Here is a 25,609-nt window from a genome sequence, read left to right as displayed (position 1 = left end):
TTTGAAATGTTTTACCGAAGGAGTCTCACCATACCAGAGCTCATGAGGAGTTTGAGTGCTGTTCACCCGGACATTTGTTTTGTTGAGAATAACAACCACAGCAAATGCAGCTTCACCCCAGAAGGTTGCGGGAGTTCCAGACTCATCAAGCATAGCACGAACCATTTGTTGAACCGTTCTGTTCATCCTTTTCACTACTCCATTTTGCTGAGGAGTCCTAGACTCCTAGCTGTAGAGAATTCCCTTCTTTTTCCATGTTCTTCACAAAAGTCGAAAAATTCATTCGAGGTATACTCCCCACCTCTATCAGACCTGAGGCATTTGATTTTGTGATCTGATTCGTTCTCCACCAAGGCTTTGAATGATTTGAACTTTTCAAAGGCTTCATCTTTGTGCTTCATAAGTCCTATCCAACACATCCTGGAAAAGTCATCAATGAATAATATGAAATATTCTTCTCTTCGAGGTGACCTTTTCCTAGATGGGCCACATACATCAGTATGGACAAGTTCAAGAGGCCTGCTAGCTGATCCTTCCTTCTCAGGGAAGTTAGTTCTGGTTTGCTTACCAAACTGACATGATTTGCATATTGTGTTGTCTGGAATTCTGATGTCTGGAAGACCACGAACTGCCTGGTACTTGCATGCTTTCCTTATATGTGAAAAGCTTAGATGCCCCAAACCCCGGTGCCATAACCAGTGTTCATCATTTTTGCTCAAATAGCATTGTTGTTGTCCTTCTTCAAATATGTATAAATTATTTGGAGTTCTTATGCCTTTGATCACTGTTTTTCCTGTATCAAGATCACGAACACTACATCCATTTGATTGAAATATTACCTCAGTTCCTTGATCGCACATCTGACTGACACTTAGTAGATTATGCTTCAAGCCATCAACATACAAAACATTTCCAGCTTTGACTTTATCTTTCAACTGAACAGTGCCTTTTCCTTTTATGACTGCAGGGGTATCATTTCCAAAAAAAACTTTCTTTCCCTTTTCTAAGGCACTATATGATTGAAGTTTTTCTTTATCACCTGTCATATGCTTCGAACATCCACTGTCGATGTACCATTGATTTTCCTGTCCTTCTGCATATAAAGCTATCCCACATCTTTCTGGTTGCGGTTCTTTCATTCTCCATGTTCTGGCATTTGAGGTTTGTTCCTTCTGAGTTGTCTTCCGAAACCTGCTCCTGCATTCAGAATCTTCATGACCGAAGTTATTACAAATAGAACATTCAAGTTCACTTTCAAGGGCGGAAAAGTTGTTATAGGTCCTTTTCATGATTCCAGTCATACTTCTTTGTTTTTGAGCTTCTCTAGTCATGATTGTCTTATAGGCAACACATTGAGCTACTTTGTGACCAAAGTTATGGCAAGAGAAACATTGGCCATTGAAAAAACTCCTGCGATTATCAAATCTATCAACCAACCAATTGTAGTTTCTACTGACATCCATTCTTGAGGCAAATTGGGAAGCTTTTACTTGTGGCTGGTTGTGGCTTCTGTTTGTCCTTAAGGTAGATTGCCCCCGATTTTCTTGATAGTCTTTGTTCATTCTTAAGGTAAACTGTCCCTGATGATTTCTATTAGGCCTTTGCTCGCTCCTTCTTGCTGCATCAAGATAGCTTTTGGAGGTGGATGCTTGAGATGCTTCTCCATTATATCCCAGACCTGTCTTGATTAGTGGAGAACGCTGCACATTGATGATCTCATCCAGAGTTTCAGATCCTTTAACAAATTTAAGATTAAGAGCTTTTGTTTTTTCAATCTCTTTTCTAAGACCAACAATTTCACATTCCAATTTTTCATGATGTTTTTCCCTTTCAGCCAGTTGACATTGCAGAGAATCAATAATCACATTTTTCTCTTCTAAACAAATTTTGAGTTTAGAAATCTCTTCATAAAGACCTTCTTCATCTATAGCATCCATGTAATCATCATCTTCAAAAGCCATTAAAAGTTTATAATTATTACCTCGTTCATCTTCGTCACTATTTGAAAGTCCATCACTATCTTCATGAGTGTAATAGCTTTTCTTATTTGCATTCTGTTTCTTGTTCCATCTAACAGGTTCCTTCCCCTTGTCAATCTTATCCTTATGAGGACATTTGGCAGCATAGTGACCGACTCTTCCACAAGCAAAGCATTTGAAGGGTAACTTACCTCCGAATCATCCAGCACCCCGTTGAAGGTTTTTGACAAAATTTGATTCTTCTTCTTCTTCTGACACGTATCCTGACTCATAGTAATCTCCTTTGCCTGAAGCCTTGAAGGCAACTTCTCTCTTGTCTGATGGTCCTCCTTTCATCATTTCATAAGCAGTCAGAATTCCTTGCAGCTGTGACATGGTAAGGTTTCGTAGATTCTCTTTCTCTTCTATTGCAAAAAATTTAGATTCAAACCTAGGGGACAAAGATCTTAGAACCTTTTCAACCACAACAACCTATTTTATTTCTTCACCCAATTTTTTCATACAATTAACAATCTCATCTACACGAAGGAAATAGTTAGCCACACTTTCATCATTGTGCATTCTGAGATTTTCATACTGAATTCTGAGGGTTTGAAGTTTTGCTCGTTTTACTTGTTCATCTCCTTCATAGCTCAGCACAATCTTGTCCCATATTTCTTTTGCGGATTTATGCTGCATAACCTTCACGAATTCTGATTGAGATAGACATCCTAATAGAGTATTGACAGCCTTTGCATTTGTTTCATATTTCTTCTTCTCAGCCGGATCTGTAGGAGTTGTTGATGGAAAAGTGTACCCTGTATCTATGATGTCCCAGACTTCTGTACCAAGAGATTGAAGATAGGCAGTAACTCTTACCTTCCAATATACGAAGTTTGTCCCATCAAAAATTGGTGGCCTGATAGATGCTTCTCTCTCGTAGTTGCTCATGATGATGGATCTTCCTTCAAGCGATCAAGCTTCTTCAGAAGGACCTGCTCTGATTCCAATTGTTGGAAATAATACTGAGAGGGGGGTGAATCAGTATTATCAAATTCTTTTCAATATATCTTCCAGATCTATACTTTATTTTATTCTTCAGATATTGATCATTAATTTGTATGTCAGTACCATATAATAATGAGCAAGAACAAGAAAAACAGATAGTCACAGCAAAGAACACCAGATATAAGGTGGAAACCAATGTGGGTGAAAACCACCTGCTGCAATATGTCTCTATCTTCTTTCAATTAGAAACTTCTTTTACAATGATTTTGTACTGGTGCAGTCCTTTACCAGTACGCAGGCTGCAACCTGCTGAGAGCTACAACCCTCTCTCGTTTTCCAGTCTCTCCTGGAAGGGAGCTACAACCCCCTTAGCTCTTGTACTAGCTGATCTACTAGTATGTAGGTGCTGACCTACTTCTTTTCTTCCAAGGACCACTTTTCATAAATTTTCAAACTTGATCCATAAACATCAAATAATCATCAAGTACATGTGAATCAACCAATTTCCTTTTGCAGTCACCTAATGAATCAACCAATAACTTCTCAGAATGCAGTAACCAGAAAAGCAATACCAGTAATCTAAACCCAGAACTCTGCAGCAATAGATAAAAGGCAACCAACAAATATTTTAAGAAAAGTCCGCAACTTCACCAATAGAAACCTGCGAATATCCACAGTTTTTCTGTGTCTGGACTGCGCAGCTCTGCACCTGCACTGTCTACCTGATAGCGTACCTCCGCACCTGCGCCTTCTGCTGCTCTGCGTACCTCCGCACCTGCGCCTTCTGCTGCGCTGCGGACCCCCGCAACTGCGCCTTCTGCTGGGCTGCGGACCCCGCACCTGCGCCTTCTGCTGGGCTGCGGACCCCCGCACCTGCGCCTTCTGTTGCGTTGCATACCCCCACACCTGCGCCTTCTGCTGGGCTGCGGACCCCCGCACCTGCGCCTTCTGTTGCGCTGCGTACCCCCGCACCTACGCCTTCTGCTGGGTTGCGGACCCCCGCACCTGCGCCTTCTGCTGTGCTGCGTACCCCCGCACCTGCGCTGTGGATCGCCTGCGGACCTCCGAATAGAGCCAAATTAACAGTCCTCCAATGTGCCACAGACAGTCAGATCCACAGATCTGATCATGCGCCAGAGAGATCACGACCTATCAATAGATCCGCCTTACAATTTATAGATTTTACCTTGATTTAGATCTAGCTTTTCAAACCGATCACCCAACATTTCAGATCTTAAGATATTCAAATTTCACAAGTGACTAGCCAAATGATCTCCTTTCCTTTTTATAGGCAAGCCCTTACTCAAACCATGGAACAAAACCATCGAAAACCAATACAAGGGATCCAAAAACCGGGGTTCAATAATTTAGATCCTATACCACGGACCAAAACCATAGGATCATGTACGTCGGACTAAATACCATGGACCAAACATAAAAATTCCCACGTGTGCGCGCTTCTCTGCATTGAAGTGAGTGAACTGGGGGTCCGCACCTACTGTTCGGATAACCTACGGACATGACCGCACTTTGTGAATGGCATGCCTGCAGGCCTGCACCTTTTGAACGGTGTACCTGCGAACCCTTTATTTTCCATCATTTTGAGGGCCTGAACAGAGATGTGCCACTTGAGTGAGTTGCCATCAAGTACAACACCCGTGACATAGCGCCAAACCTGAATCATAATGCCAACATTTCTTTCATTGAAGCATCTCTGGTTATAATTGCATCTCATTGAAGCATTTCATTAACATCTCATTTTTCATCTTAGATCTAGTTGCATTTCTAAAAATTGACCTCGAAGCATAAGCTTGGTTGAATAGAAGGTTAGGACCACCTTCTCCACCATTCAATTTAAGAGCTAGACCCTTACTTAACAGTTAAAACAAGTGACCCTGCAGTTCTCTTGTGGACAATCCCTTGTAGGAAAGGAGGCATTTGGGTCGTTAGAAGTCCTGGGTAGGTATTGTTAATGAGGCCTTAGCCTCCTTCCCTAGAACTTCTTTCTACAACCTTATTTAAGACTAGTTTCTGACAATTGAGGAGAAGGCGTTCACCTTAGATTAGGCATTTTAACTAAAATTAACGAAGATCTTGCATCACACATAGCTTAGTCTTGCATTCATTCTAACTTTCTCTCATCTGGCATATTGTTGATCTGCGAGCATTTTATTTCACTTGCAATATTCCATTCCTGCTCTTGTACTTATCATTTAATTTCCTTGCTCATTATCCTTTGATTTTGTCATATTTCATCTTTGAGCTAAAGTACAAATCTTTTTCATCTTGCAGGTTATATCTTTTGCTCATACTTCAATGTTGTGTCATTCTCTTGTACTGACGCTTGTCTTGCAACATTGTTGTTATTGTAACTTGAAAGATCTGTTTACTTGCAAGTATCTTGATTTACATTGAGCATTGTTTTAAGTCACTTGTCTATATCATCTTTTACATCTTGTGTTTTCCATATTGATCTTAATCAAATCTATCATTCACATTGTTCATAAATATTTACACTTGCTCTAATTAATCAGGTTACTTCAATAATAATTGCCTTGTCCTTTGTCTCCTAGAGCTTGTTACTTCAACAAGTTTTCCTTCTATCATCATCTTTAGGGGCTACCCCCTTAGCTTGTCAAGGAGAGAACTTAAATGGAGTGAATAGGGAATAGGTGACAGCCCCTGATCTGAGCGTTGTGCCATAAAGATTATACCTTGTGGGGTTGGAAACTTTTCGCACACTTGGGTGTACATTTTAGGCGACAACAGGTTGCTTGAAAAATAGACTGTTGTCTACTATAAGGCAATTCCTTGACAATTTATCTTAATTCTTTGGTGCTGTTCTACTAGATGACTGTTCTTTTGACATAGGATTGTACTTGCCTCTGCTGTCACAGTAAGATTTTCTGTGTCATTGACTCATTGTCATTATTTGTCTCATAGTCTTTTGTTCATGAATCATAGGGTTCTTCTTGTTTGCTTCTTGTTCTATCCTGCATTTCCTAAGTCTCTGCAAAAGTTTCCATTTTTCCTGTTTCTTAAAGATATTCGCAAATGCAAGATGAAAAAACCCCTTTTCTTAATCTACACCTTTTATTTTGTGAGTAACTTTATACCCTTTCTTTCTATGCCTCCACTAAACTATATTGCAAATTTAATTTAATTTTATTGCATTGATATCATAATTTTCAAAAATTGTTGTCATTAGTAAGTGTTGACACTAAAGTTATTAGCTTTGAATGAATTTCAATATGGCACAACTCTCTTAACTTTGACTCTCCTATGCTAGTTCAGACGTTTCTTCATATAATCAAAAAGCAGTTTTCACTATCTTATCTGTCTGTCAGGAGCATCACTATTCTTAGCTTCATTTCTACTTTATAAAACATAAATCTATAATTGTATTCTAATTTCAATTATTGTTGCACCATTCTTGATTGGAAGTTTGCCACACAAATTGGGAACCTCAGAATTGATTTAGTGATGTGAAATCTGTATGAAATATGGATATTGGTTTTCCTTTTTACTCTCTATTACATTGTTCAATGGCTCTGCCCCACAAAGGCTGATTTGAAGCTGTAATTTCCTTTTAAGCCAAAACTTTAATGGGATGGATCACTTCTCATTGAATGACTCTTTTTTGGTTGGTTGATACAGGGCTTATGGATATTCAAGTGAAGATGTCCAGATGATCATTGAAACAATGGCTTCTCAAGGAAAGGAGCCTACGTTTTGTATGGGGGATGATGCTCCATTGGCAGTGCTGTCCCAAAAATCACATATGCTTTATGATTACTTCAAGCAGCGTTTTGCACAGGTATACTTCCCAGCTTGAAGGGCTTCTATGTTTCATATATTTTACAACATTTCTAAGGTATACATTTTCATGGGATATGCATTTAACACTCTAATAGATGTAACTTACATGTTGAGTGATCTTTTAGTCTGATTGGTTGTTATTCAAGCTTTATGAGGGTTTTAATGCAAGTTTGTAGCATTTCATTTCTGTGATATATGCCATCTTACCGAAGGAAATGCATGCACAAGATAAACAGTTGGGGGAAGAATCTAACTCACTTCAATGTCTTTGTATGGCACATTATTATATGTTTATTGTTCAAAATCGTCTCAAAATTGGCCATTGAAGATAAATATAATAGATCAACTTTTCTTGAAACAGGACATCCTATCTCAAAATAGCTTTTACAGCTTTTTAGCTTATCTTGCATGTGCATAGATTTTCTACTGCTATGCATGTGCTTTTAAAGAACATAAGATGTTGTTTAAACATTGTTATCTCTTGATCCTTCGAGGAGTATGGGATTGACTCAGTCCATAAGTCGTGGAATTGCATTAATGGGAGGTTCACTAGGAATCTATCTATGGTTGTGTAGATTTTCATCACTATATCATACATGCAAAATAACACAGAATAATTAATGTGGGATTCACATTGCAGTGGCTGATGTTTGACATGGATCAGAGTAGAATTTGGCACTATGTTGTAGATGTGCTAATGTTCTTTGTCGCATATCTTTGACACTCTTACCCAGTCGTGTAGGCATAAGTTCAATTGTGGGAATATATGTTGTGTGACCTGGTATGCTGATTCTTGTCACAGATGCACCACCAAACAATCTGGTCTGTTGATTTGCATTGATAGTTCATGTGCCAAATATCGAGTCATGACAGATTGTCTTTTGTCACTTTTTTCTCTTATTTGAGTTTTTGTAATTTATGTAAATTGGAGAATATAAATGAACGAGAAACAAGGTGTTTTGTATTCCCTTAGATTATTTATACCTTGCCTTAAGTTTGCAAACATGTTAACTTGTTGATTAATTGGTTATTATGCTTCTCTTCATGCTGTTCATATTTTACTGTACAATTTTATTCACTTAATGAGATTTTAGTTGAGTTTGCTGTCCAATGCTATTTTATTCTTGATCTATCTGTTGCCATGTTGTGAAGTACAACAAGCAGCATGTGTGCTTTGTTTTGTGGATCAGCATACAAAGGAAACTTATTCACTAAGTTAATTACATAATTGGTTGTTTGTTCTCTAGTAATCTTGAGTGGTCACACATGACTTCTTATCTATATTGCTGGTTACATTGATAATTTGATTATAATGATTGCTCAAGCTCTTTCAATTAATTTCAAGAACTTGAGAAAATTAGTGGCATCAAGGTATTTCCACATAAGTCGAACACCTTAAGCGACTGCTCACACAAACAGATAAAAAATCATTATACCATTGTATTATGTGGTTAAAATCGTCAACGTAGGAAACAGTCCATGACATTGGTCAGAGTGGTCCGTTGAGGCTGTACATTAATGCAAAAGGAGAAATTTTACATATCAGTTTTTCACAGTCGATCATCAACAAATGACTTTCCATGCTCTTTAAATAGAGATCATGGACCAATTGGGTGTTAAGCCATGGATCAATATAGTCATTAGTATCGAGAAGAATATGTACCATTGGATCACTTTATGTCTAGAACATATTGTGACAATGTGATTACATAACTACATATGCATACTAAGCCATACCAAGGAAACACAATAAAGATTTACACTTTACCTAAAGACACGTTAGACCATGTTGTTCTTAACTAAATTCTAAGTTTCTAAATATTCTAACACCGCCCCTTTAGAAGAACCTGGAATAGGATTGAAGGATTACAAAGGTGACACAATAGAAGAAAGGAGGCATCATAGCCCGTACACCGTTAAGCACAACTTCTTGGATCCTTAACATAGATAAAAGTTTGGAAAACTTTGCTTCTGTAAGAGACTTTGTGAAAATCGCTACAACTTGATTATTTATAGGGCAAAAAAGCAATTTGAGAACATGATCTTGAATAAGCTTTGTGATGAAGTGAATGTGTAACTTAATGTGTTTGCTACAATGATGTTCAATTTGATCTTTGAAAAGCTTGATGGTACTGTGATTGTCACACTAGAGTGTGGTTGGATGCTACTATTGGAATCCAAACTCTGAAAGGATCTGTTAAAGTTACAAGACTTCTTGGCTTTCATCAATTGTTGTGCAATACTTTACTTTTGCTGAAGAAAGAGCAAGAGGATTTTGTTTTTTACAATTCAAAGTGATAGGTCTAGAAACAAGATTGAAAACATATCTCACAGTAGACTTTAGATCATCAAGGTCAACATTGCACACATCGTGATATTATCGCTGAAAGCCACCTCACCAATATTATTGTCGGTATTTATCATGATAAATTTCCAGATTTGAAATTGTCGTGATAATTTCCGTATTTATCGCGAGTTGATAGAAATGATTGCCCTACTATGCCAAAATTCGCTTTAAAGTGTGAGTCAAGTGTTTTTACTCATTCCAGTTTTTGCTTGTTGTGATTTAGCATTTAGAGCTATGTTGCACAAGTTCGCGAACCCAAGGGTGGGGTTCTCGAGCCCGTCTCGGGTTCTCGTCCCCAAGTACCAGATTTAGGTACGGGTGCTTCCGAGAAGAACCCATAAGAACCGGGTTCTTCTATGAAGAACTGGGTTCTCCATTAAAAAAATTTGGGTTCTTTTGTCTTGACGGGTATGGAGAACCCCAATGATGGGTACTTGGAACCCCAAAATCAGGTTCTTTGGGGTTCATTTTAGTTATTATTTTAAAGTTTTAATTAATTTAATGGGCTTCCCCTAATATTCTAGGTAGCTAGTTCTTCATCTTACGAGAGGAATTAGAGTACTTATGCCTTTATTCATTTAGTAAAGAGAAATAGGTTGGGCTCAAAGAAGGCAAAGAACTTAGTGTACATTCATAGCACACTTCGTCTCATATCTTGAAAAGACCCTGGGTACAAGGAGGGTCCTTTCAAGAGATGGGACCAATACATAGATGATGCTATGTGTGTGGACGAGGAGATACGACCAGATGTCCTTATTGAGCTAACTCCAGTTGCTATGGATAAGAAGGAGCCTCAAGATGAGAGTGATTCCTACTTGGAGAGGGTGCTAACTGAAGATCTGAGTGATGCTGCTGACTTGGCTTGAGGAAGCCATTGTTCACTATTAACTATTTATTTTAGTATTTTAAAATTTCCTAGTTCATGTTTGGAGATGCCTTAAGGCAAATTTTGAATGTAGTATGACAATGGACATATATCATGATTCTTATTAATATGTGAACTCCAATTTGCACTTGATATCAAGCTAGAAATTTTGAAATTTCAATGTGAATGTTGAATGTTTAATGATGTGCATGTTTAAATCTTTAAAGTTTAAATCATAAATATTATAGTTTTCTTGTTTAAAGTTGAAAAATATAAAAATTCATATATATTATAATTTATAAAATATAATATTTATATATTATATATATAAATTATAATATACCCCGAAGAACCCACGCACCATATTTCAAAAAATGACGTACCCGTACCCATCACCGAACCCACACTTCCTGGCAACATAGTTTTAGAGGTACAACGATCTTCTCACCTGACTATGACCAACAAACAAAGGGAATTCCATGGTTTTTTTTGCCATTAGTTTAAGTATTTGTGGAGTGGATATCTACTCCAATATACCATTTCCACATTTCTAGGTATGTAAAAAAAATTCTCCTTCCTTTTCTTTGTTTTTCAAGATCTAGTATAGTGTATGCAATGTTCATTAGATACATGTCTTTTTCCTTTCCTTGAATGGAGGATTTAATACTTATGTAGCTAGGTATTTTAGTTGGATCATTTTTCATGTTTTTTCAATTTTGCGGATTTGTATTCTATTTTAGAATTTGTAATTCTAAGTTCCCCTCATTTTTTTGTCCCATAGGTTTACAAATTGAATCAGTGCTCTAGACTCTAGAGTCTATAGACTTTACACCTTTCAAGAATCAAAATCTCAAAGCCATTTGATCGAATGTGGGACTAGGGTTATCCAAGATAAGAGTAGTTTTGAGGACCGAAATTCTCTGAGGATTGAGAATCCAAAAGAATTTTCCTGTGAGGGCATACTCGGTGAACATCAAGATGGGGTATGCGCCTGGAGAGAGGCGGTGGTGGTGTCCAAATTTATGCCTCCCATCACTGTGCTCTGATCTAGTGGAGAGATAGAGCTTGTCAGTCAAGGCCTTGCTATGCTTGACAATGTTGGTTATGATGATGATAATGCTTTATAATCCAAACTACTCTTATGAGAATATTTCAATTTGAGAGTATCTTAGTATCCTATTGAATCATTATGAATACCTCCCTAGTTAATAGGGAGTGTTGAAATGTAACTAGGTTCGGTCTTCATAATTATCATTGCACTTGTATCATTATGTATTTCATGTAACAACAAAAGGAAGAAAAATAAATTTTATTATTATTATTATTTTCATTAGTCAAAGCATGTTCTTCATGCTCGTAGGATTATTTGAGTCAAAAAGAAATTTTATTGAGTCAAAGTCCCATTTGGATTTTTTGAAAGAAAAGAAAAGAAATTTATTTTTGAGTCATTGTGTCTTCACAAGGCCAAGTCTTCCCTCTAGATGGACAAGCCAGCCAACCTGTAAGTTATGTCTCTTCGTATGGTCGAACAACTATATATTGGCGCATGTGCTTCACATTTTGGCGTCACATCAATTTCTTGCAAGAAAGAAGAAGGAAATCAGCGAAGTCAAAGGAGAGAGAGCAAAGTTAAAGGAGAGAGAAAGTCGTGTTTTCTGCCCTAATTTGTCCACACATGCAAGTATTCTCTACGGTTTTTCAGAGCTGTTATAGGTCCAGAATTTCAGGGGATGAATTTTTAGGGGATGACCAAAATTCAAAAAATTGACCCACATTGACTTTGACTTGGTGGACGAGACTCGGAGGAGGGCTGATTTGGGTTCATTGTGACAGTCTTGGTCTTGGGTCATGGATATCCACTTTGATCCGATTCTATAAGAAGAAGATTTCTTGGGTTTTCCCCTTTGTGGGGTTTTGCCTTGACATGGAGCCTACATCTTTGTGTTCTTTGTGATCTTTATGTTTTTGTACTTTTGGTAATTGCTTGATGAAGAAGAGAACGTTAAATTAACAAGAAGGCAACAAACATTCACAAGTAACTATCAAGTTAAGAGAAATCAACCCTAATCTACAAGCATATTGGTTTCTCAACATGGGATTAGAGCTAAGGCTAAGGGAAGGCAGTTTGAAGATCACTTCTAGTTGGCTTATTTGAAGACAATATTGCAACAACCATCTCTCCAAAGGGAAGGTTCGAAAAAGACATCCTCTTGGCATCTCTCTTTCTCTCTCTCTCAAAGACATCATTAAAATTTGTTGAAATTATTATAAAATAACTCTCGTTCAGGTCACTTCATTGAAGCTACATGTATGCGTTAAGGCTACTACAGGAAGATACAAGGCAACATTTAATTAAAAGGTTCGAAACTTATATTTGTGATCCAAATTCTTATCATTTCTTCTTTGTTTGGAATCCAAGATCAAGAAAAGGGTATGGTTAGTCTTGTTGCAAGAACTATGATATCCATTTATATAAAAGACCAAAGCTTATTGTTATATGAAGTTTATCTTTGTAGCATCGTAAAGCGAAATTCAATGAGAACAATAAAACATGTAAACAAAATGCGAAGATCTGTGGGTCTATAACTTTGTGGAAGGCGATTTCTAAAACAATTGTTATGCGAAGTATCCAAAAGCTCTATTGTAGCATTGTAACATAAGAAGAAACTGTGGTAACCCTAGATAAAGGATAAAGTTTGAGACTTGAAGATCTAAAACTATGACAACATTTGTAATCTGTGATCCAAATCACTTGTGGAGGAAGATTAAGAGTATCCAGTAAAGCCTCTTCTAGCTCACTTAAAGTTGAAAGTCGAGTGTATAAGAAGCCATCTTTTCGAAGTTTGTCCAATAACTTATTGTATGCAAAGACATTTGAAGTCTCTATGAAGATATTGAACCTCTGCAAACAACCTATGAAGTATACCTCTACGTATGCATGAAGCAAGTAACAATTCAATCTATATCTCTTTGGCATGACAAGAACAATGACATATTATCTCTAATTGTATACGAATCTTTTGTGGAATACAGAGACCTAATGTACGAAAGTATATGTACCTATTCTCTTACAACGTGGAGACAATATCAAACATCAAATTGTGATCCAAAACTTTACCTTTTGTTCTTTCATAGTCTTCTAATAAAGGTTGCAGGTCAAGATAAGATGTATCTAAGCTTGAATAACAGTTGGAAGAATTATAAGAACGTAGCAAAGTACATAGAAAATAAGAAAGCAGTTTGATTTGTGCATCAAAAAAGTAAATTGTAAAAGGAATGAAGTTCATTTGTCTCAGAGGGAGCTGTAAGATCTTGGATAGATACAATACTACTAGTTTGGCAAAGAAGCTTGTGATCAAACAAATAGACAAAAGATATATGGTAAGACCCTTTAGAAGGAAGTTGAAGAGTTCAAATATCATTGTACCTAGAGCTGATTAGTTTGATCTAGGAACACATTACTTGGGTTGACAATATTGATGAGATTACTATTGGTTGGACTTGATATAATTTCTTGGAAGAGCATGAAAGCAAAACCCTATTATGAAGAAAGAAGATGTGAAGGCTTGTGTGATCAACTGTGAAGAAGTTTGGCTCTGTATTATGTTTGATGAACTTCTTGATGACATACTAGATTCAAAGCTGCATGAAGATTGTTAGAGAACCAGGAAGGTCGAAGCTCATTATGACATGATGTAGTTAGGAACCAAGAAGCTATAATTAGATCTCCACAAAAGAAAATGAAGCTGATGTATTGATGTAGGATGAGACAAGCTGAGGCTTGTGGTTATGTCTCCCTATTTGAGAGGGAGTTGAAGAATGTAACTAAGTTCGGTCTTCATATTTATATTTGAGTCAAACAATGAAAAAGAATTTTATTATTATTATTACAATGACTTATTAAAGCATGGGTTTCATGCTTGGGTCATCATTTTATAGGTCAAAGTCCCCATTTTGGACTTCTAGGTTTTATACTGAGTCATTAGAGTCATTGTCTATTTAATGAGACCCTTCTTGGGCTTTTGAATCATGTAAAAATAATTGTTATTGAGTTAAAAATGTAATTTGTCACTTCCACACCAAGTCGGCCCTAGCTTGATGAAGTCAGCCTACAGGAGGACAATTCGACCCACAGAAGAGGCTATATATACAAGAGTAGTTCGATCTATTTGGACATCGACTCAACAAGTTTGATACACATCAAGAAAGTGTAGAAAAAGTGCAAAGTTCAAGGAGAAGAAAGAAGAGGTGCAAGTCGAAGTTTCTGGGTTATCTCTCTCTCTCTCTCTCTTTTATGCGAACTTAGTGGGTTATTTGCTAGATCGAAGTTCTACTACTAGAAGGGTCAAAATTCTAAATGTGCCGGGTCAAAGATTCTGTTGTTGGAAGCTCGAAAATCTGGATTTGCTGGGTTGAAGTGTTGTTGCTGCAAGGTCGAAGATCTAGAGCGAAGTTGCTGGAAGGAAGGGTTGACTTGGTGGTTGGAGGAGGTCTATGTCTAGGTTGAAGAGTCTTGGACTATCTCGTCTTAACTACTGAAGGAAGAAGTTTGACTAGGTTTTCCCCTAGGTAGGGGCTTTTCCCTTGCAGAGTGCCTAGATCTTGTGTCTCTTGTTCTTGTGATCTTCATACACACATAATTTGGTAATTGCTTGATGAATGATAATATAGTAAAGAAATAAAAGAAGCCAACATAATTCACAAGTAATTATCAAGAAAGAGAAATCTAACCCTAATTCTACTGCATTGATTTCTCAACAGGAGTAAGGATTTTCTCTTTGGTTGAGAGGGAGTGATTGTGGACACCGTATTCTCCTTATCCAAATTTGATGTTCTTCAGTCGATTTTGGTCTTCTCGAAAAGATGAATTTAATGCAATAATTATCTTCATCAAATGAGCTGTCCAAAGTGGAATTTGGCCCTAGTTGCCAATTTTAACATTCCCTCTCAACTAGGGAGAAAAGCAAGGGACCTCTCTCTGCCTCCTCCTCCTGAAGACAAGAGTGATGATATGGATATTCTAGAAGGTCATTCCATGCTTGTATTTGAGAAGGACATCGTTGATGATCCCATGGAGTCGATGGACCACTTGGATCCTCCTCCATGTGATCCCCTTGCAAAGAAAATACCACTTTTGCTCAAGGACACACTAAAAGATGCTGAGAAACATGCTGCTGCTCATGGAACTTTCAGGGAATGCAAGAAGCCATGCAAGTACCAAGCATATGTTGTAGCTATGAGCAATATGATTCAAGCTGAGCCTCATACCTTTGAAGAAGCCATGAAAGAACAAGTATGGAAGGATGCTGTGGCCGAAGAATACGAGTCAATCAGGAAGAACGACATATGGGATGTTTTGTTGAGATCGGAAATCAAATCTATGGTGACTTTGAAATGGCTCTTCAAAATCAAGCATGGGGCTGATGGAAGCATTGAAAAATACAAGGCTAGGTTTGTAGCCTTTGGATTCTCCCAAAACGAGGGAGAAGATTATGATGACATTTTTGCTCCTATGGCCTGATATAGAACCATTTGTTTGATAGTATCTCTCATTGCTAGTCAAGGATGGACTCTTCACCAAATGGATGTGAAGATTGCGTTCTTACATGGGTTGCTTCAAGAAGAAGTATATGTTGAACAACCTCTAGGATTTGAAGTTCATGACAGGAAGACCCATGTATGTCGATTGAAGAAAGCTCTTTATGGATTGAAGCAAGCTCCTCATGCTTGGTATGCTCGCATCGACAGTGACTTGATGAAGTTGGGATTTATAAGAAGCAGCACTGATCCAAACTTGTACTTCAAAACGATCTAAGGTTTGCCTCCCATTTTGGTATTATACGTTGATGACTAATTCTTGGCAGGCGCAGACCCTCTCATTCCAGAATGTAAGAGGGAGTTGGCTTCCGAATTCAAGATGAAATACCTTGGTTTGATGCACTATTTCATGAGACTAAAAGTATGGCAAAAGCTGGGCGAGATTTTCCTTTCACAAGGAAAATATGTTGTGAAACTGCTAGAGAGATTTGGCATGGTTGAGTGCAAGTCCTTACCTACACCTATGTAGATGAATTTCAAGAAGTTGTGTGGAGAGGCTGGTTGACCAGACCTAGCAAAACCCTGAAGAGTATAGACGACTGGTTGGTACTCTGATGTTCCTCGTGAACACTCACCCCGACATATGCTGTGCAGTTAACAATTTGAGATAGTTTATGATTGAGCCTCACCATGTACATTGGGTCGCTGCCAAGCACATATTGAGATATCTACATCTGTTAGCCTTGGATTGAGATATGCCACTAGAGATGTTAAACTACATGGATATACAAATGCAGATTGGGTTGACAGTGTTTTCGACAAGAAAAGTACTTCTGGATGCTCTTTTAGCCTTGGATTCGCCATGATATCATGGATGAGTAGGAAGTAGAAAATTGAAATCCATAGCCCTTAGCATTCCTGAGGCCTAGTATATTGCAGTCAACCTGGCGAGTTGTAAAGCAGTTTGGTTGAGGAAGCTCTCTAGAGAGCTATTTGAGTAGGTTCTGGACACGACATTCATCTATTGCCACAACAAGTGGGATGCGTTTGTCAGAGAATCCTGTGTTCCATGATAAGTCCAAGCATATAGAGATCATATATCATTACATACAAGACATGGTGCAAAGAGGAGTCGTGAGACACCTCCATATTTCGACAGATGAGTAGATAACCGATATCCTCACCATGGCTTTGCCGAAAGGGAAGTTCTTGGTCTTCAGAGAGCAACTTGGACTGGTTGAGATGACCCTTTCAAATAACGGTTCGGGCTGATCAAGGACACTGAGCAATGCTCTTCCCCCCTGGTTGAGCTCCCAACATGAGGAATGGAGCTATAGGGCTCCTGGGGATGAGAGACCTCTGATCGATAAGATGTTGAGACTTGGGTTCTCCCCTAGTCAGAGTATGCCCCAGTTAGCGTCCTGCCCACTATATGGGATAACCTCTCCCATCTGGCCAATGGGTTGAGGGACTTAGGATAGAGTGTGATCCCTACCCCTTGTAATAGGTGGATCTCACCCAAGTTGGTGGATGCAAGTGTTCTACCATCTGACTCTTTAGGGTTAAGATGGATGATCATGGAAAATAGGGTAGAGTGTGATCCTTAGCTCCGGTAAGTTGATCTCACCTATTGTCAGGGACTTTGCGATAGAGTGTGATCCCTACGCATTGCGGTAGGTTGGTCTCGACCATTGTCTTTGGTTCCAGGTGGTAGCCATGGCTCTCGGATGCATGGAAAATTTTAGGGGCTAATGTTCGCCCAGTGGGCTAATTTTCCATGATTTTTCCACAAAAAAGATTCGCCAATTTCCAATTTTATAAAGACGATTCGCCCAAATTTTAGATTATTTTACCTTAAAAATCGCCAACATTATATAGAGACTATATATAAAATAATTATAAATTTGATATCAATAAACATTTATAATTTGCATATTAGGGATTAGTGAGATTCGCCAATATTTTAAACTTCAAGAAAATTTTCCGTCCTTAAAATCGGATGACGACGATGACGATGATGATGATTTCGGGTGGTAGCAGAGTCTCCCCAATAGTGATAGAGACATGGTGGTAGCTGGAGCTCCCCTGTAGCAATTCTTCTTTTTAGATTCGAGAATGTTCAACATGAGATGAGCAAAGACAAGTAGAGATGAGAAGGGATGTACATGACATGATGACGAGATACATATGATGATCACACGATTTGATTGAAATTTCTCCCACACTGAGAGGGAGTGTTAATTTGGCAGCTTAATGTCAAATTCCAACCATTGCATTGAATTCCTCCTTTCGAGAGGACCAAAATTGACTTTTGAAGCACTCAATTCGGATAAGGAAAAGTGAATTTTTGAGGTCAAGCCCACAGTGGCACAAATTGTCAAGGTCGACCTAAGAACAAATTGCTCCTCAAAAGTTGCATATAAATACAAGTGCCCTCATGCCTCATTTGGACATCACACCACATCCTTCACTCTCTTCATTTGTGTGGTTCGTATAGGTTAAAAGGAGGCTATTTTCTCTTCACTCGTGCGAGGATCTTGGAGGCAACTTTGACTTTTTTGCATTGACTTTTCAACTGGATAGTTTGACTGAGTTTGACTTCATGTTTTGACCTAAAAAAATCTGATTTCTTGAGGCCGAGTTGATTGGCACAAAAATCAAGGCAATATGGGCAGTTTGACTGGCGTTGACTTTCTAGTTTGACTACAAAAAATTGCAGATTGTGACAACCAACTTTCTCTCTCCTTTGACTGAGTTTGACTGATGTTTTGAGGACTGTTTTGGGCTGACTTTGACCAACATTTGTGGCCGAGTTTCACTGAGCTACTAAAGGGCTATTTTGACCATTGACTAGTTAGGGCTGAATTCGCTACTATTGACTACTGTTGACCTTTCTTCAACCTAGCTTTGATATCGTGTTAATTTTTCTTAGGGTTATATTGTTCTTTGCTTTGATAATTGCATTTCATTATTTACATATGGAGTTCACCCCACAAAATCATAATATCATTAGTAGCTTATCCAATTATATAGAAAGAACAATATCATCATCAGTGCGACGAAATAGAAAGGAACAATAGAAGAAAAGGATTCACTCATAGAGACACCAAGATTGGTTGGTGACCAGGGCAAAACCCCAGAAGTGGGAAAACCCTTTCAAATTCTTCTTCTTATTAGATTGTCATAAAATATTCAACAAAGAGAGAGTACAAGAATCCATATCTTCATTCACAAGACTATCCAGCAAAATTAACCAAATCATATCCCAGAGATGAACCCAACAATAATACTAGTCAAAACCATGATTCAGAAACTTGCGGTCAACTGTCAACATCTGCGGTCAACTGTCGAAATCTGCGATCAACTGTCAAAGAAACCCTAGGTCTTAGCTGGAGAGAGAGATATGTGTGCAGCTAAAACTTTCCAGCCGCACGCAAAGGCTTGCATGTGCGCGATTGCAATTGAAATTTTCCTATGGCAACCTTGCGGTTGCGAACCAAAAACCCTATTCACACGTGCGAACTTCGAACCCTATAATTTTAGACCTTTATGAACAAATCCCCCATGAACCAATTTTAGACCTGTGAGAGCCAAAACCAAAGAAGAGAAAAGAAGAATGCTTGATTATTGTCTCTAAATGAGGGTCACTTGACTTGTATTTATAACCATCCAAGGGTGTCCAATTTCTCTTTTGGGTCAATTTGCCCTTTGTGCACATTTACGTTTCCATATTAAAAAAATATTTTTCCTTAACCAAATTAAATTCTTCAAAGGGCTAGAAGCGGTCTTCCTTGATGAGGAAGATTGTCCAATGGAGGGAATTTGTCCCTAAGCTGCCAAATTAGCATGATTACCTCCTTTAGGTGGGGCAGTTCATCGCCCACTAGGTGTTGGGACATGCATGGGTTCCTTAATGATGTAGGTGTGAAAATTCCTGAATCTAACACATCAGAAACCCCTACTACAATTACTGGTTTACAATCTCCCACTTGTTCTTTACATTAACAAGTTATTTAATTGCATAAACATCGAAGTAAACACTATTACAACCTTCACAGATATACAAATCATGCACTGAAGTAAACAAAAACAATAACACAAGGGACACCGTTATTTTTGGACAATCGTCCCTGGAAAAACCCAATTCGGTAAAACCAGTGCAGCATATAGAGGGTTTATATTATTAAGCAGATTTTGTGAATACAACTAGGGTGCCAGAAATGGCTCACCCAACAAAGAATTTCCTCGAAAGTAGTACCTCTATCCGGAGACAGATATTCCGACAAATCAGCAACCGGATGATCAAACCCCACAGCAACTCCGGCTGTTCCTTGTGCTGGACAACGAAAGCTACTCCAGGCACTGCTTTGGAACTGCGTCACTCCTCCAGGAGCTGCGTCACCCTCTCCCTAGCTCAGAATTTGTTGATCTGCTCCCAGTCTGCCCCACAGAATCTCCCAGCACTCCCTCTAAAGCCCTCTATGACTTTTGCGTCAGCCTCTACGGCTTCCGCGTCAGCCTCTACGGCTCTCCACGTCCTTTGCGTCAGCTCCTACGACCTCTGCGTCAACCCTTCTAGGGCCTGCGCTGTCTCTCCCGGTACTTCACTGCCTCTATGCTATGTATTCTTCAGCCTTGGATGGAAATCCCTTTCTGAACTGCCCCTCACTGCAACTGATCACTAACTCGATTTCCTCTGCAAACCTCACCCTAGAAAATCGACTTCTTGATCTCTCTTGGTGTGCCTCCAATTGACCCTCAAGCCTTCTCTTATACTTTTCCTGTTGAGTCTTCAACGACCGAGATTAAGTCCCTAATCAACGGCTAAGATTAGAACTGGCTTGATCCTCGTCACTTAGAACTTTCTCACCCATATTATATTAATACACATTAATATTTTTATTTTCCTAAGTTTAGTTTTCCACATTACTACAGTGCGTAAATCATGTCTGTGTGCTCTCTCCCTATTTCTCTCGGCTACTTTGCTCTTCTGTGGAACAAATGCACTCGACAAAAATGGAACCCATTTTCCTCATTGTGGCTTGGTTATAACACAACTCGATAGTGTACTAGTGGTTAGGTTTGACTTCTTCATCTCTCAACCAGAGTTACAATATTGACTCTTTTAGAGTCTTCTTCATCATAGTCACGTGTCTAGCTCCTTTCTCATGAGTTATAGGGGTTGACGTGGCATCCTCTCGAATTATGGTGGCCAAAATGAGAAGGTCAACTTCCAAGTGGAATAAATTTTGCATACGTAGTTTGATTGAAGTGATTCTTGCACTGTTGGAAACGTCTCTATGTGTAGAATAGGAAAAAAAGGTGTTGCACTAAAGGGGCAAAGTTTTATCCCCAAAAAACATCGTTTGATGCCTCAAAATGCTCCTAGAAGGTTTGAGACCCTAATTTGCCAAATTGGGTCCTGTTTGGAAAAATGGTCTCGTGAGCTGATTTGTCCACTTTTTCCACTCTAAAAGCATCAAGATGGATGAAAACAGTATAATGATCCAATCCGGATCAATTAACATGCATAGTATTGGATTTTGTGGGTACATATTTAATATTTACTGTGGTTGTGACAAAGGAGTTCAGCAATCAACACCACCAATATCGAGGTATATAAAACGTTTGGTGCTCTTGATTAAATGCCTATTCCATTTCCTTGACATGATAGAATCCAGTGAAAATGTTGTAATCTTGCCAATCTTGAACCCTTGAAAACTCTAAAGTCTACTAAATTCTGAATGGAATATGGAATTCTACTTTCTGCATACGAAAGTCTGATGAGGATGGAACAACTCTCAAACACCCTGAAACAATTAATGGTAATGTGAAAAATAAACTAAAATAATAGAAAATTAAAGATGCAAAAATTAGAAAAAGAAAGATAAAGGAGAATGTTAACTTTAGATGACAAATAAAGGATAATTAGAGAAGGAATGATAAATGCAAATGTCAACTTTTACTTATAGGTGATTAGTAGGTTGACAAACTCCTTAGAGCTCAATGCCTTATCTCTGGTTTTTGAAAATGCGGGTAGAACACCGAAAATCAAGCTATAAAGTGTTATTGGCATCAGTAGTGTGATCTTTTCCTTTGCCTTGCTATATATTCATAAAAAATCATGTTAATATTGTTTCAAGGGAAATATGCAATATTTTTTGTCAAAACTATGGGCTCTGGGTAAATCTCATTATAAATCATGATACGGCCAATATATCACCCACAAGTGTAACTGTGCAATAGAGTATTCTGTGTTTAGTTCAAGTATTGAAGGTTTAGAGGACACACAAAGAACGCAACTACACAATGCCTACCAAGTAATTTACATCTCATTGGAAAACAGGTATTCCATTTTACATCGACAAAAATCAAGGATATTTTTCTCTAGGTGTGGAGGAAAGGATGAGAACTTATATTATGTTGACTTGGTCATTGGTGAATATTATATTGTATCTCTCTGTTTTGATCCTTGGTCAGTGTTATCATGTTTGTAATATTGGGCCAACCACAGTTTTGTAAAACACCTTCTATCAATTCCTATGTCTATTTAAAGACATGTTATGAAGAGTATAAAGCATATCCAGTTTGACAATTTGTTGGGTTTTCTTTCATTTGCTTTTGTTTTCTCTTAGTTCTTTGGTCCTTTCGCTTGCCTGCTCTCATCATATTGGTATCCCTGCAGATGTCCTTTGTTCAACTTCCTCTGTTCACTTGGACACCCCCTTGTTATTAACTGACCTTCTGCCCACCACCTCTCAAACCAGGGGTGCAAAGCACTGGATCTCCATCTGCATTGGACTTCACCAACTATAGCCTTCTTTCTCTTAGACCCAACTCCTCCTTTGGCAATTTCATTCTCTTGACTTGATTTGCGGTCCAATTTAAGGAACTAGTTTGACACACTCTCAAGCTCCTTTATAACCACTGACATCAACAATTTTCCCAACAGCAAGGGGTTGGGACTGCATCTGATTGTGATCTGCGTAGAATATTTCAATCAAAGACTTTTTTAATCCTCATGCTGAGATTTCCTCCTTGGCATATGAAGGCATGGCATCACCATCTCAAGAAAGGCAATTAACAAATAAAACTGAACAATGAAAAGGTTATCCCAACAAACTTGAATAATCCATGCACACATCTTCACGTTCTCGTGTTTTCATGTGCCCATGCATTCTTTCTTGGCTGGGTTTCTGTCATCAACCAAAAGGGGTTTCACCCTCACCAACAATCACAACCAACAAGAATTCCTCCTTTTAAAATTCCAAATGCAGCAACAATGCCAAATGTGTATAGTGCAATCTGCCGAATGGTTGGATTCCTGAGATGACAATAAGACATGGATAACTAAGAGATGGTTTTGTGTGTGCTTCTGATTAATAAATAAGAGAAAGGAAAGATGCAGCTACAGCATGATTCTCGGAATGCTGGGATTGTGATGGTGTTTATTTAACTTGAACTTATAGTCTATATGATATATACATGGGATCAACAGAAATAGAAGTGGTGCACAATCTACAGTAGAAGGCCTCTAGTTGTGATGATAGCTCAAATCAGTTAAGGGCTTCTTTATACTCTATGCAGCATGTAGATGGTGGTTAGAACAACCATTCATGTGATTCATTAGGACTTCGGAATTTGGAATTCATAAAGATCTCACTACATAACTCACAACCCACCTTATGATAAGGTAAACTATCACATTATAATAATAATGATAATATTGATATTCCATCAATCCAATTTCGCATTCATAGGATGACACATATAGTAATTTGGTGTCTTCTTGAAATTAAGTTGGCAAAATGAAGGGCGTTTGCTTGATCTTTGTGATCTGTGAGTTCTTTATAAACCTCAATCTTTCTGTTAATTGTCTCTTCCTTTGAGATTATGCTTCTTTGTTCTGTGGTCTTTAACCTGTTAATATTTGTGATCCTGATAAGAGTGTTGCAACTTCCCAAAGGCTCAGTTTGATTTAGACCATGTATGCATTATTTCAGTGTTTAATCAACTCAAAAAATGAAAAATCTTCAGTGTATAAGTTGCACAAATTTTTGAATCTGTATTGGTAGTAATTGCAGATAGAAATGAAAAGTTGTCCATTTAAGAAAAGATAGGTTTGTGATTTCATGTAGTGAAATGAAAACTTTCTTGTTGTGAAAATGATGGAAACAATATTGATGGTTTTAACATTTACCCTCCATGATGCAGGTTACAAATCCTGCAATTGATCCTCTAAGGGAAGGCCTAGTCATGTCTCTGGAAGTTAGTCTTGGAAAACGAGAAAATATTTTGGAAGTTGGACCAAAGAATGCTGCTCAGGTATTGTTTTTGAAGGTTCATTAAACTGTTTATTTCGTTTCAGAAGATGTGATCTAAGAAAAATGTTATTAGGCGCAGAGAAAAGAGACATCAAGGATTCTTAGGGTAAGGTGCATTTTTGTGTTTGTACTGATTTCAACTCATGAAATCTGTATTTTGTAAAGGTAACTCTTGCAAGTCCCGTGCTGAATGAGGGAGAGCTAGAGCTATTGAAGAAAGATTCATATTTGAAGGCTCACAGATTACCAATATTTTTTGATATCAGCAAAGGTCTTGATGGATCTTTGGAAAAAGCAATAAACAGACTCTGTGAAGCTGCAGATGAGGCTGTTCGAGGTGGTTCACATCTGTTAATCCTCAGTGATCGTGCCGATGAATTGGTAATACTTTTGTTTTGTAGATCCTATTGAGGCTTGTGGCTTATGCTGTCACTTCTAGAAGCTACCATAATGCATATGTTCTGCATGGCCTGCCCATTATAGTTATGCTATTGTTTATTATTAAGAATAATGAATCTCTCAAGTTTCTTTAGTTCTGTGAGTAGTCGTTAGGGCTTTTTCCCTTCTTCTGGGAGGTGGTTGCTGAATTGTGTATGTGAACAATCCTTAAACCACATTCAAAGTGGTATGTAGTATGTACTATGAACAAACTGTAGTTGCTTTTAATCAATACTTATTTAGTAAGACTATCCAATTTTGTTCCAAATTCCAGCGTAGAAAACCTTTGTAAATGTTAAAATGCTGTAAGCACTGGCCACAAACATTCTTACATTTTTCCAAAATATGCTCAGGACAGTGAAGCTATTCGTTGTAGTACACCAGTCCCAATATGAAGAGCTGGCAAAGGTCAGCAATATTCTTTTTTAATTGATCTCTTTAAATCTCTAAACATTGGACAAAACTTCACAAGTGGAGCCATTTGTTTACTGCTATGTTACCGTATACACGGGGTCTTGATGCCAGATTCGCGGATCCGCATTTCAGATACGGATGCGGATACGGATCCACCCAGATCCACGTAGGATCCGCCGCATAAGTGGATCCTTCAAACTGGGAAACGGATCCCATGCTATTGAAACGGATCTTGTGTCAACTAGCTCTCACACACCGAATCCCAAGCAAATAACATTAGGGATTTTGTTTTTTTTTAATATTCTATTTAGATTTTTAGTTAGATCACTTATTAGTAATCTGTAGGTTGTATAGTGATATAAGTTATTAAATACCTATAAGCAGTATAGCACATGATAAAGCTACTAGGAAAGGTTTGACATATCAAAATGTTAATTTTCAATTTTCGATAATCCTAACAAGAAATCTTTAAAACAATATATAGATAATAATATATAGTGTACAAAGGATGGCTATGTCATTAATAATTTAATTAGATTAATCCCATCCAACTCTAGGTGAAGTGTCCTCTTAGAACAATATGATACATAGACTATAGCATGTTCTCAAACAATGTAAAATATTCATTTAAGATTGTAACTAGATGATACTTCTTACATTTTAAGCCAAATGTCAAGGAATATGACAGGTTGATTAAGATGTAGAGTTGAAATATTTAATTGATGAGCTTATAGAGCCATTTTTTGACATGTAGTTAGACCTACTGTACATAATCATATTGTTGGAAATTCTGAGAGTGGGGTGAATTAGTATTTCCCTCAGTTTTCCACAATTAGGTTAGTTTAATAATTAAAACTTAAGAGCATCAGATTAAAACAGTAAACAACATCACATCAAG

General features: G+C 38.0%; 1 protein-coding gene across 1 annotated transcript in view; it reads left to right on the top strand.

Annotated features, from left to right (window-relative positions):
• LOC149228365 (ferredoxin-dependent glutamate synthase, chloroplastic-like) overlaps positions 1 to 25,609 on the top strand; it is a 282,238-nt gene that overhangs the window by 199,362 nt on the left and 57,267 nt on the right. Inside the window, exons 10-12 of the mRNA XM_089380754.1 lie at positions 6,624 to 6,783; positions 23,750 to 23,860; positions 24,025 to 24,240. Coding sequence (XP_089236880.1) covers positions 6,624 to 6,783; positions 23,750 to 23,860; positions 24,025 to 24,240 — 487 coding nt within the window. The remainder of the gene's footprint in view (positions 1 to 6,623; positions 6,784 to 23,749; positions 23,861 to 24,024; positions 24,241 to 25,609) is intronic.

This window comes from Pinus tabuliformis, chromosome J, assembly GCF_031772625.1.
Source record: "Pinus tabuliformis cultivar Carrire ecotype Pingquan chromosome J, CPIR1, whole genome shotgun sequence".
In the NCBI taxonomy this organism is placed as follows: domain Eukaryota; kingdom Viridiplantae; phylum Streptophyta; class Pinopsida; order Pinales; family Pinaceae; genus Pinus; species Pinus tabuliformis.
The sequence above is the reverse complement of the archived record's forward strand: the minus strand, read 5'-3'. Positions and strand labels throughout refer to the sequence as shown.